General features: G+C 32.6%; 1 protein-coding gene across 1 annotated transcript in view; it reads left to right on the plus strand.

The window, feature by feature from the left end:
* The window catches only part of LOC130670316 (neuroligin-4, Y-linked), a 150,216-nt gene that overhangs the window by 115,850 nt on the left and 19,688 nt on the right, over positions 1-14,678 (plus strand). Inside the window, exons 2-3 of the mRNA XM_057473670.1 lie at positions 10,748-10,906; positions 14,276-14,473. Coding sequence (XP_057329653.1) covers positions 10,748-10,906; positions 14,276-14,473 — 357 coding nt within the window. The remainder of the gene's footprint in view (positions 1-10,747; positions 10,907-14,275; positions 14,474-14,678) is intronic.

Genomic DNA, 14,678 nt, shown 5'->3' on the forward strand with positions numbered 1-14,678 from the left:
ACGGACGTACGTAAAGAGAGGGTTATAGAGGAGAGCAGAAACAGGAAAATGTAATACAGGGATAAAAGATCTTTGAGAGAGGAGGATGACCGCATCGGCGTGTAATTTGTTGTGGGATCTATTGAGGATTGTGAACAACAAACGATGCATGTCGAATACCAAAGGTCGTCTGCAAACATCCTATCGTCTAGAATCCGAACTGTTATACTGGAAAACCGAATGATAGTGTTACGGAATTGTGGTTCACTGGTCTCTATTACATTTGATGCACACACGTATCCACATACGTTCGTACATTCTTTGAATTTATCTTGTTCGAAACAGCGTGATTGTTAGAATTGACTTTCTGTCTCTGTGTGTGTCGTTAAATAAAACAGTGCCCGAGTAAAATAGATGTAGATTTAAGGGTAAATTTTATCCGCAAAGCCATACTTGTAAAAAGGATCAAAAATACTTAATTCGATGGGGAAAAAATGCTCGTGAGTCGTGATACTGATGCCGGGGGTGAGGATAAAAAAACGTAACAAAATGCGAGGGTAAAGCACGTAAAATAGTATTTCATTTAATATATTTCTATGGGAAGCCTGATAGATGCAGACGCTAAGCCATGAGGGTTAACTACATTGAGAACAGTTAGCCTTTGATAGACTGTGATATAGTTGATTGTGTTGAGAGAGAATATACATGAACTGAAGACCCGGTTGCTTTTACCGGCAATCAATAGTATAATGGGTATATATATACATATATATTTGCTTGTAAGTTTACACTCGCCGCCAAGAACAGACTATCTGACTTACAGATACGCCGTCTTTGAGAAGCTCTAAGATGCAACTATAAGGAATTTAATAGGCTGCATCGCTTTGAAACTTCTCGCCAAATTGATTCTCTTATCGGCTTCTGTTATATATATATATATATATATAGATATATACACATATTCATATACATGCCCACAAATACCCTGATAAATATTTTGCGTTTGAGTTCGACGTCATTAATTAACACAAAAGTAATTTTACCTTTGGCTGTAACCTCAATGCCGCGATTTAATTGACTCTTAAGTTGATTAATAACCTTCTGGAGAGTAAATAAAATTAGAGTAAAAGAAAAGAGAGAGATGAAGAGATTGAGCACGAATGAGTCAATAAACCAGATGAATGAAGGTCGAGTTAGATAGATTTTCACATTCACAATCTCATTCGATAGGTATATAGATGTATGTACATCAATCTATGTGGAAAACGACAAATCACGATGGACACTGTAAATAGGAAATAAATTCAATCAGTCGTAGCCTTTTAACCAATCGTCGACAATCGGGTTTTATTCTATTTTTAAAAAATATAAATACCATGAAATCCATCGTTACTTGAATTATTTGAAATTTTTAATAATTATTTTTGTGTTTGAAGTTAATTTGACCCGAGATAAAAGTGATAAAAAAATAATATCCTTTTTTAGGGAAAACCCGAGTCGAAAAATTTGATGTGATTTTAGTCTAACTGGACTGTATTTGGACTACTTGGTCTGTTATTGAACTTCTATAAAAATTTTAATCTGTTTTTGATCTACCCGGACCGACAAATTTGATCTGATTTTAGTATAATTGGACTATTTGATCTGTTTTTGATCTTTTACGAAAATTTTAAGCTGTTTTCGACCTGTTGTTTTAAAAAACAATTGCGTTACGGGCAGACAAAACTAGATTAATTCTTGAACTTTAAAAAATTTTAGTTCTGAAAATTTTCAAGGACAAAACTAGATTAAATCATGGACTTATAAAATTTTTATTTATGGGCAATATTTATAAAAAAAATATTAAGTTACAGAATTGATTATGTTTTGTTTACTATTTATTTAGTATCTTTTGTTTAAAAATGTCGGCAGTTAATGAAAGTTTGACAGCATAATTTTTAGTTGTCTTGACTGAATATTTACAGCATGGAATAAAAGTGATAAAATAACTCTTAAAATGTCAAGAAATTTTTCTTATTTACTGGATAAAATCGAAAATATTTTGGCAATAGAAAACATCAAAATTCTTGTGCATTACGGAAGCGCATTAGTATGTTTCAAATATCAAGAAAATTAAAATAAATTAATAAATCTAAATTATTATTATCATTATTTATATTTCTAAAAAGTCCTGTTTTTGTCCTGAAAAAAAATTGAACACAGACCAATAATTATAATAAAAAAGTCTGTTTTTAGTCTAAACCCGATTTAAAACAGACTGAATATCATACGAAAAAGAGTCTGATATTGGCCTGGATAATGACTAGTACGGAAAAAAACAGATTAAATTCCTATACAAAATAAATACGATTTGTAAACTTGAATAAAAGGAAAAATATTTGAATTTATCATTTATTTTAAAACAGATCTAATTTTTTGACCCGGGAAATTTTGATGTTCTCAGTTCGCCCGAATCCCATCTATATCATGTTCAATCTTTCATATGACGAAATCCGAGTCAAGGCAACTGAAGGTGCGTGTAATACGTGGGTGTGTGTGTGAATGTATGAAGAGAATATCGTAGAATATAGGGTGTAGAGTATAGAGAATCACAGGGCAAAACGAGAGGAATAAATGGACTAATGGGTAGAGGTAAAAGTATTGCATTTGCCATCAGAGAGCATACGAAATGCTTAATCCGTAACACGATGTGATGCTCACGGCTGTACTGTACGGTTTTACAGGGTGTACTACACCCTAACGCTATCCTACTAAATTATTTAATTTGACACTCTCATGTAATAAGAGTCTGTACTGGTACTCTGTATACATATATGTATAAGTATGTATATATCTGATTTAAATTTTAGCGGGCTCAACATCAGAGCGTAAATGAAATTATTCAGTATGTATATCACTGAATTAAATGTAATAGTGCCTCTTATCTTTTGATCAACAAAATCTTCTTTACTTATGCCTCGTCCTCTTCTTCAATGAATTTCAAAATCTTTTAGATTTTTTCGCTTTATTTTATCTCATTTAGTTGCCACCCACTTGATGAACAAAGTGCCCAGGTACATATTCGACATTAAACGTGGATAATGAGCTGTAGAAAAGAGTATATATAATATAATAATATAATAGTATGATAGTGTAGTGCAGTGCAGGGCTGTAGTGTTGAATTTAATATAGCTGGGTTTTAGTAGTTGGAAGAGAATGAAAGCAGGGGAAGAAGTAGAAGCAGGAGCAAGAACAGGAATAGTAGTAAGAGTAGGAACAGGAACAGAATCAGGATCAGGAGCAGAAGCTGGCGTAGAACTAGTAGGAGCAGGTAGTTGTCTGATAAAGTATGTACATAGATATTTCTGTGTGCGTTCTCTCATTTCAACATCTTGAGTGGTGAAATTTATCTCTAGCTATCTCGTCGACTGAAAACATCGGCTCGGCTAGTGTAGCACTCAGCGGTTTCTTCTATTACGCGACGAGAGATGGGCTCCCGGTTGAGGGAATCAAGAAAACTCAATTTATTTCCATTTCAATGGTTGTTGAGAAAATTAATGAAAATATTTTCAACGAATTTAATTATTCATTAAATCTTTATTGATACAATTTAAAAGTCAATACAAGTATTTTATATTTAACAATCATTTTTTTTTTTTAATCAATTTAGTTGAAATAAATGACCCAGTTTCGGATCTTGGGTCGATTACAAATTACATTTTATTTTAATAAATATTTTAATAGAAACAGATGAAGAAAATCTGATTGGTTGCTCAGGTGCTTGAAGAGTTTTAAATAAATTCTAAATTTACAAAAATTAAACTAATTTTATTTGATGCGAATAAGTGAAATTACTGAGGCTGGAATATTGTACGACTCATTTTGTTATTATGACCTCTTTTGATTTCTTTAGTCCACATTCCAAAATAGTAAAGCGACCGTTGAACGCTTGAAAAAAAGGCAGTGTAAAAATATAAAAAATTAACAAATTTCAATCCGTAACGAAAGCTTAAATATTAAAATTTCTTGTTCGAAGATACTTCGGAAAACCATTTATAACAAGATCAAGTTATTAACCTCTTTTTTTTCCATTGAAATTTTTTTTACGCTCTCATAAATTTGAACTTCAATATAATTTTTTTTATCTTCATACGACAACTGCAGTTAACCTACATACTATTTATAAATTAGTTTCAGTTCGTATAAATTAAATACATCAAAATCTTAATAATAACTTCGAAAGACTTCATATTTTATACTCATAAAAATAGCGAGTACTTAAATATTTCGCGTTACTAATTCCGAAAGATCTTACATTTTTGTTTGCCCTTTTGGCTCTGAGGAACTTCCGAAAGCCAAAAGGGCGTATCATTGTTTTTTCATTTCCGATTGTTTCGTAGACTTATTTTAGAGCTAGAAATTTAAAAAAAAATTTTGAAAGCCTAAAGGACATATAAATTGAGTCATGCGCCCTTTAGACTTTTCAAATTTTTAACTTCCCGCTAAGAAAATTGCAAATTTTCAAAAAATGGGAAGTTATTGGTTTCGGTCCGATTTTCGAAAATCGAGTTTTCATCAGATGTCGACGTTTTGAGGTCCTAGGAATCTCTTCTGACTATTCCCGGATGGACATCCGTGTGTGTGTAGAAAGTGTTTTTGTCCGACGATATCTTTAGAACGAATCAACCGATTTGAACGTACTTGGTGACAATCGAAAGAGCTCACCAAAACTTAGAATTGATTAGATTTTGGGGTAGATCGATCATGTAGCTTACAAGTTATACGAAGAATAAAAATTAAAAATTTTTTTTGTTTTTGGTTTTTTGCGTATAACTTATAAACCACTTGCCCGATTCGCCTCAAAATGTAATCAGTTTTAAGTCTTGTTGAACCCTTTCGATTGCCACCAAGAACGTTCAAATCGGTTCATTCCATCCAAAGATATCGTCGGACAAAAATTAGAATTTTTTAGTGAAGGTATGTTTTACCGGACTAACAAATTTTTGAGCTCGAAGAGCAAAAATTTACAAGTAATAATGTTTCCAAGCTCCCTGAGCGGGAAGTTTTGGGGCTGGCCCGCAGGGTCAAGCGGTTTTCAGATTTTTTTTTTTTATTTTTAACTCTAAAATAAGTCTACCAAACAATTGGCAAAAAAAACCATACGCCCTTCTGGCTTTCGAAAGCTCCCTTGAGCCAAAAGGGCGAATAAAAATATGACCTTTGGGAATTAGTAACTCGGTTTGTAGTATTTTATTATTTTTTATAATTAGAGAAGTGAAATATTTAAAAACTGGGACAAGTTCAATAACTGGACGATTGGCATTATTCAAAACACCACAATCATTTAAAATTTATGCCTCGATTGTTGAAACCGGCTGAAAATAAAACTAATCTATAATTCAAACTTAAAACAAGAGTTAACATTTATGAGATATTAATGAAGCATGAGCAAGTTTTTACAAAATAGTACGAACTTGTTTTCTAAAAACTTTTCTTTTAATCTTTTTTTTCACGAGTTTTATTGTAAATCATATTCATTACATAAATTTACATCGGAATCATACTTGTTAAACTTTGTTAAAAATAGTTTTTTCCTTTTTTTCCGACCCCATTTACTCCACCATAAAAAATAAAAAATACAGCAATCAAAAATTCGTCCTGAATTTTTTTAAAATATAAATAAAATTTTTTTTCATCGCCATCTCACTCTAGCCGAGCTTTCATGTATTAATGATAGCAATATAAATTTATGAGCTTGAGTCATAGTTTTCATAAATATATATGTATACGTATCGATATCAATCGATAATCGGATCGTATCGGAGTTAATGCACTTTGAGACACTTGATCATAATTTAAAGGATATCGAAACAGTCACTTTAGTATTTTGTCGTGTTATTACACTTATTATTATTATTGCGCAGCTTAGCTGGGCTTAGCTGATCTCTAAAGGAAGGTATCCAACAGTAAGATCATTATCCTTATTAATGAGAGTATCATCATTGTATTCTCACTCGGGCTAACATTGTCCGATATCCGACACATTGTGTACCAGGCTTATAATAGCCTCTCACAAGTCTATAATATTTTTATCACGTGGTTGTGTTATCATGAAAAGCTATTACTAATTTAAAAGCACATTTGGCGTGAGCTACTGTTACTACTCGAGAGCTTAAATTTAATATTTCAATAGAAAAGCTACCGCTAAACCTGCAAGTTGATAAAATATAAAGCTTCGAATTCTTCAGAGGAAATATATAACAGTAGATAACCAAATTTCATATTTACATCTAATTTATACGCGGTGTTAAACGGCTAGTCGGAGCGGGGGGGAGTGTTACGTTAATTTTTAACTTTAGTTCTTGAGTTCTCATTTGGAAGGGTGGTATATATATTAAAATTTATCGACATATATGCAATAGGAAACTCGTAAAATATGGTTTAGATGAATATATATGAGACAGGGAGAGAGATAGAGAAACAGCGAGACGAGTAAAGAGAAGCATTAGGTTTGATTTCCCCAGACGTATAACATTCTCGATGAATTTATCTCACCGGAAATATCAACAAAATTATTTTCTCCAATAGACATCGTATACCTCGTGGGATGTTTCGTGCGTCGAATGCTTGATACTCCTTTATCACGGGGATTTATTTATACAGAATCACTTATGATGATGATGGTAATACTTATTGTGATAATGAGCTAATATTTATTACGAGTATTAATTATTGTAATTACTAATTTTCGATGTGTTAATTTTTCTGCAGCGTTAAAAAATTTTAACCCTTTCCCGGCTGGGAGTATCGGTGAGTCTAGGGGTGAGCCCTGTGGAGATAGAGCCAATTAAAATCCGTAGTAAAGCTGTATGAGTGAAAGTTTAGTTGTGGTAGTGTAGACAAGTGCCCCCTTCTACCATTTTTCCGGCCCCCTCTCTAGAAAACAGACTATAGCTCTCTCATCCCATACGAAAAAAATATATATTCGGATATATCCGGATAGATATTTTTTCCGTATGGAATTTTAATAACAAGACGTACGATTCAAACTAAAAGAAGGGATGGAAGGTCGACCGGGAAAGGGTTAAGTATAAAATACACCGAAAAAAAGGATTTTTAGTGCAAGAAATATTTTGCATTATGAAATGACAGTGGTTATCCTTATACTATGCACTTTTTCCGTGCTACACTGTACTATTTTACATATATTACTTGTCATTCAGTGTATTGACTCATAAATCAACCACCATAACTCGAGGTATATGCCTACTTGCATGATTTTTGTGGTTTCGTCCTGAGTACGTTAACGGACTCGTCAGTAAAGCTATGTTAACGCACTCTTGCCTTAGACTACATCTCTTACTAGTACGTACCGGCGTAAAACTGTATTGTAGGCTTCAGTCAGACACTATACCAGCAAGGGAAGACGGATACCCTTCAAACTACTTGCAACAAAGTGTGAGGTGAGCAGTTGTACACCTTGAAAGTATTAAAATAACAAAAATATGCAAATTTTTACTATTACAAGAGTTCAAATTATTTTAAACTCTTAGTTAGACCTTTTTATCGCCACCGTCCATCTTACGGTATCATATAAAATTACTTATATTTATTAGAAAAATTTATTTTTGGAAAATTGCATGATTTTATGTTATTTTTGTCAATTTTGCACACTTTAGCAGTGTTGACTTAGGACTAGAAAATTTTGTTGGCGCTCTGCCTTAAAAAAATTTTTTCTCGCCCGAAAATTTTAATTTTCAATTCGTAGTGCAAAAATGTTTTGGGACAAGTGAAAATTTGCTTGGGGCGAGTCAAAATGTTTAGTGTCAAGAAATTCTATTTCCTGCGTATAAATTATTGCGGAAAGAGAAACAACAGACACTTAGTGGGTCTCAAGTGAGTGGAAACTTGAAATACATTGTCTGGGTGAGCGTAACAAAAATTTTTCAGATTCAATTTTAAACTTATCAAAGTTCGAAGTCTTGATATAAATCGTTTGCGATACTTTTAGACGGGTAAAACGAAATCGGATAATATATACAATTTATATATTTATATATATATAGTTGAACGTAAATACATAGTTTTTTAAAAAATAAAATATTGAAAGTTTGTAAGGGAAGTACAGGTAACATTAATAAATTAATAAATATGTAATGCATTTCGTAAGCTTGATAGATAATATTTATCATATGAAGTTCAGTATAGGTTGGCTTTATGATAGTTTGCCAGAGTTTCATATGTCGATATAATGTCGATATCTATGGACAACTTCGCGAGCGTCTTGTAAAATGAACGAGCATCCTGGGAGAATTTCTGCAGCCACTATGAGTTGTTTGTCGTTTCCCCCGATCAAACTAAATATATATATATATATAGAAGTATCTTATGAATATGTAAAATTACCCGTACCAGTTAACCGGCGACCAATACCACCAGCAGAGGTACACTGACACGAGACTGTTTCAACACTTGAACCTTTCAAATATTGACATTAGCTTTCTGAAAATTTATTCAGCGTCAGAGCAGCGACGGGCATCTTTTAAAAAATCGGACCTCAATATCAATAGTGATGTAAATAAAGAAAAAAAAATCCCGCTCAAAGCACTTTAAAAACCCTTCGGCATGGACGAAAAATTTAATTAATAATCTGAAGCGTCGATTACAATGGATTTATTTTAATATATTTCAAACCGAATAGCACGATATTAATTATTCCACGTCGGATTGTTTAATACGGACATAAAAAATGAAAACACCAAAAGCTTAACGAAATATTTTTGGGAGTGTGATATGCAATAGAGCGGCGAGCGACGTGGGGGATTAATGCGGCATCTGTACTAATTAAAACCGAGTACAAGCACCGAGGCCGTTGGGTACATCAATTGAGGTTTAGTATGCTAATACACGAGCCAAGCGTATTATGGTAGAACGAACGCAGGTCATAACTCAACGAATCACGCGTCACCATCGTGTTGTATATACGCGCGATAGCAAAACCGTTGCCCGGCTCCCATCAACTTCGCTAACTGTACTACTGTACTCTGCCACTACTATTACTATTACTCCTACTACTATTAGTATATTTACTGGTACTAGTAGTGGTACTGGTACTGGTACTGCTACGGATTACCAGAGATTGCCAAGTGGTGTGCACGTGTTGTACGACCTTGTTACTCAGCTACTGCTATCATATCATTCAGGTATATATGACAGACACAGACTTTCTACCACCATTTCGGACAGAACCCCAAACACGTCGGTGCTTCTGCTTCTGCTGTTACTACAACTCTAAAATTTAATATGTACACATGTATGCATGCTGGTGTGAGTTAGCCTTCATACAGCGAACAACTTCAGACAGCCACTATACACTCTGACTCTGATGAGAATCTTGAACATTTTCCGACTTTTAATGTACGTCGTTTCCTCTCTGCACAGACTATCTACTCGTCTGCCTTTTCATCAACCGCCTGTATGATGGTAATTTAGAACTACGTACAAATATATAAAGAGCAAAAGAGACCTCACAAATTATAAATATATATACATATATATATGTATATCTTATTCACCGGCAGTAGCAAATTTTACCTCATCAGATTCAATTTCAAGTGGGGAAATTCGCTGATTACAGTCGACACTCATTACCGGCATCTACCTATTTAATTATCGATATTTGGGGTAAACCCCCTATCGATGTACCATCACCACTGTGTATATACGACAAATTAATTTAATCGCTTGAAGCGCTTCGCTTCAAAATTTATATAGTGTAAATATACATATACCTTCAATACAAGGTATAAAGTACATATATATGTGGGTAGAAATGTATGGATGTTGTGTGTGGGTGTGTTTCTCTATAACCTCGACGATTTACGCCTTCGGAAGTTTCGTTCAATATTTTTGCAATTATGTCTCAAGTGCATTATGATTTTTTGCCAGTTGCCAAGAGGCAAATATGCTGTTTTAACAGAACAAACAGTTTTCATTCAACCGTTGAAAGTACAAGCAAAAAAAAGGCAGCAAGAGATGAGCGAGTTAAGTGACTGAGAAAGAAAAAGAGAGGGAGGTAAAATGGGAGAGAGGAAGAAAAGCATAGAGTGAGCCAAATAAATTAAATTGTTCTCGACGCCACTCCTAGAGAGCTTCCTACATTTCTTGCGCTCAAATCAAGAGCTTTTTGTCCAGTTTCATTTTACCCATCATCCTTTTACTACTTTCTCATTCTATTTTTTCTTAACATTTTTCGCGCTTCTCTTTTTACTAACCTATTTTTTTTTATCGTAAAATATCAATCTTGATGAATTAAAGTACAATCGTGAATTGACGAAGACAAGACTTGCTCATATTTATTTTTTTTTTTTACTCTTCTTTTCTGTCTCACGTTATTTTTTGTTTATTTCCCATCGTTTCTACGCTACCCGTTCAATCCAATTTAACGTGCTATCGATCACAATATATAAGTATAAAGAGAAATATTGGGATATATATTTCACGGGAAAACATATTACATCTATATACAACAGCTAGTTCGAATAGAAATCATGATATAAGGGAGCGAGAGGTGAAATTATTCAACCGTTATGTTACATTTTATAAACTATACATGGTGTCAAAAATATTGACTTTTTAAGATATATTTATTTCATTTTTCTCGGTCTTTATTACCAAATAATAATGATAGTAATAGCAGTAGGATGATGATAATGTGATAATTCAATAAAAAGTAAAATGCATTGTCAAAAATAACGGATCAATCATCTGTAATTTTTATTGATTTCAGCTGGCGCCCGAGACGGCGCCAACCGCAGATACCCGGTGATCGTCTTTGTCCACGGGGAAAGCTACGAATGGAGTAGCGGTAATCCTTATGACGGCAGTGTACTTGCAAGTTATGGCGGTGTCGTTGTCGTCACCATCAACTACCGGCTTGGCATATTAGGTAAAGTATCCCAACTCTATCTTCATTAATCATATAATTTTATTCCCTTATTTTTAAAGAACGGTATCTATATATATTTTTGTGTAACTAAAAAATCCCATTAATATAAAAGTTTTTAGTTAAAAATAAAATAATAAAATGGATTAATAATCTTGGGCACGAAGCATCAATTTTAACAGCAGACATTTTTAAAATTCTCAGCACGTCACACATCGTTAATTTTCACCCTCCAATAAAACGTGTTTGGGAATAAATAACAGCCACTAATCTAAATCCAGTCTGTCATTTTTGACGTTAAATCACCAATTCAATTCTCTTCAATTCAATCCCAGTCCCAGCATGACTTTATAACTAATTTCATTAATAAACAGTTACGCAAATTGACACAATTATAAATAATTATCCCTATTTATTTCCTGTCTGTTATTTCAAGACGTCCGATCATTTTTTTTATTCATTATTTATTTCGCTTCACCTCTGTGAAGAAAACACCCTTTGATTTTCTTCTGCCAGCACAGAAGTTGAGGAATAAAAAATAAAAAAAAAATATAGTTAATAAAAAGAGATAGAAATGTAGTCGGTTGCCCTGGTAACGAAGGAAACTAAATCTAATAGGAAACTCATTACAGTCTTGTCTTTCGTTTCACTCCAACTGAAACTGTAACTGGAACTAGAACTTGAACTGTAACTGTAAATCCAAGTGCAACTGGAACGCTGTATTAAGTTAAATTATATTTATCCGTAAATCTATTGAAACATAAAAAACAAAGTTACACGTGTCATCAGACAATTTCACTGGCTTTTATACATCCGTACTCTATATATTTTTTTTACGAATATAACAGTTATCTCTTGATCAACCCACACAATCAATTTTCGTATAACTGAACGTCAAACAATTCGACAATGGAGATGAATAAAAGTCAAACTGGCGGGTACCCCTGCGGGCATACTCTATACTCTGTAGTATAGACCGATGGAGAGGATACAGAACTACGACTACTGTAACAATAAAAACTACCAGAAAAACAAAAATTAAAAAAAAAGAAGGGTTATTTCTAAAAAATTCATGAAACGGCAACTAGCTCGAGTGACTCGGAATATTTTCCGGTCGGTGAATAATTTGCTGTAAAACTCGGACCCTGACGCATGACAAATATTACTACTGCGGATGCTTGAGCGAACTACGCTGTGACAGCCGCTGCCGGAAGTAGCATTTCAAAGTTAACACACAACTCGCACTTTCTCATTCGCCCTTTTTTACCTCCTTCACATCCTTTACGTTTTTTTTTTTTTTTTTTTTTGTTATTTTATTTCATAAATTTTTTTCCATTTTCACTTCACTTTAACATTCTTTGTAGCAACATAACTCTTGACGAAATTTTTTTTCATACAAAAGTATTTTACAAAGTCAAATCTTTACTCGACAAACTTGTATCGTTTCCGCTCAACAATTTCCCGTTGATCCCAATGACGCGGAAATTTCCTGTTGTCACAAAGAAGAAAGAAAATTGCTACTACCCCTCTCCCCTTCTTTCATATATACATATTTGTACATATATATTTGACAGGATTTTTCCGTGAGGAGTGAAAGTAAAAATCAAAAGAAATGATATAGATATATATGAATATACCTGTGAAAAAGCTCAAAGAATAAGAGAAAATGAAATTTTCATAATCACTAGAGCTTTCAATTTATTTTTTTTTTTAATATACAGCGTAGGAAATCTTTCATTATTTAGTCGAGTAGTTTGAGCTATTCCCGGGCAAAAAATTAGATCTGTTTTAAAATAAATGATAAATTCAAATGTTTTTTCTTTAACTCAAGTTTATAAATCGTATTTATTTTATATAGAAATTTAATCTGTTTTTGTCCGTACTAGTCATTACCCAGGCCAAAATCAGACTTATTTTCGTATGATATTAAGTCTGTTTTAAATCGGGTTTAGACTAAAGACAGACTTTTTTATTATAATTATTGGTCTGTGTTCAATTTTTTTTCAGGACAAAAACAGGAATTTTTATATATATAAATAATAATAATAATAATAATAATAACAATAATAATAATAATAATAATAATAATAATAATCTAGATTTATTAATTTATTTTAATTTTCTTGATATTTGAAACATGCTAATGCGCTTCCGTAATGCACAAGAATTTTGATGTTTACTATTGCCAAAATATTTTCGATTTTATCCAGTAAATAAGAAAAATTTCTTGACATTTTAAGAGTTATTTTATCACTCTTATTCAATGCTATAAATATTCAGTCAAGACAACTAAAAATTAAGCTGTCAAACTTTCATTAACTGCCGACATTTTTAAACAAAAGATACTAAATAAATAGTAAACAAAACATAATCAATTCTGTAACTTAATATTTTTTTTATAAATAATGCCCATAAATAAAAACTTTATAAGTCCATGATTTAATCTAGTTTTGTCCTTGAAAATTTTCAGAACTAAAATTTTTTAAAGTTCAAGGATTAATCTAGTTTTGTCTGCCCGTAACGCAATTGTTTTTTGAAACAACAGGTCGAAAACAGCTTAAAATTTTTGTAAAAGATCAAAAACAGATCAAATAGTCCAATAAGACTAAAATCAGATCAAATTTTTCGACCCGGGTAGATCAAAAACAGATTAAAATTTTTATAGAAGTTCAATAACAGACCAAGTAATCTAAATACAGTACAGTTACACTAAAATCAGATCAAATTTTTCGACCTGGGTTTCGCGAACGAGATATTTCAAGAACTTAATCTACAAGTGATAGATCCAAGTATACAAAATATAAATTGATAAGCTCAATATATTGAGATTTAAAAATGCAAAGTGCGCAAAAATTTTATTTATGTTTAAAACAGTAAAGTAAATTTACCACTTTATTTTGCAATTCGTGTACAATACACTTATTCTCTTTATACTCATTCTATTACTCACGCAATTCATCGATAGATCCACTCTTGTATTTTTGTGTTTTATATATACAATGTATATATATGGGCACAGATATATGTATGTTTGTATATATGCTTTGTTTATTTGTTATTTGCTATTTTTTTAGCTTTATTTTTTCCATGTCTCTATTATTTTTAGTTATTTCTATCTACTTCCATTCGCATAGCTGTTATCAAATCTATTTCACTGCCGGAAACACGAATAAACATATACATATATATGTGTATGTACATATTATATAACTGGTGAGCTTTGAGTTCTTTTTATACTGTCATAAAGATAATATTGAATAAAAAATAAAAAATAATCGGAGGAGATAAATAAACAAATAAAAGATTAAAATAGCGAGTGAATTGATAGTTTCAGAGTAATCTGGTATTAACTTATTGACTTTTTATGCACAGGGTTCCTAAATGCCAACACGGATTCGCACTTACGCTCGCCGGCTAATTATGGGCTGATGGATCAGATAGCGGCTCTACATTGGGTCCAAGAGAATATCCTCTATTTCGGGGGTGATCCCAGTAATGTTACCTTAGTTGGACACGGGACTGGGGCTGCGTGCGTTAATTTTCTCATGGCCAGTCATGCTGTACCTGATGGTAAGTTATTTCACCGAGAGAATTTTTTGATAAAATTTACCCTACAATTCAGAGTAAACCTGGGCCAAAAACAAAATAAATACGGAAAGAAAAAAAACAGATTCCTCTTGTTTTATTGTTTTACTCTTTTTTAGGGATGGGCGATATCTATCGATGTTTTTTTTCTAAAGTATCGATGTTTTCTATCAATATTTTTTGGACACGA

The sequence above is a fragment of the Microplitis mediator genome, chromosome 6 (assembly GCF_029852145.1).
Source record: "Microplitis mediator isolate UGA2020A chromosome 6, iyMicMedi2.1, whole genome shotgun sequence".
NCBI lineage: Eukaryota > Metazoa > Arthropoda > Insecta > Hymenoptera > Braconidae > Microplitis > Microplitis mediator.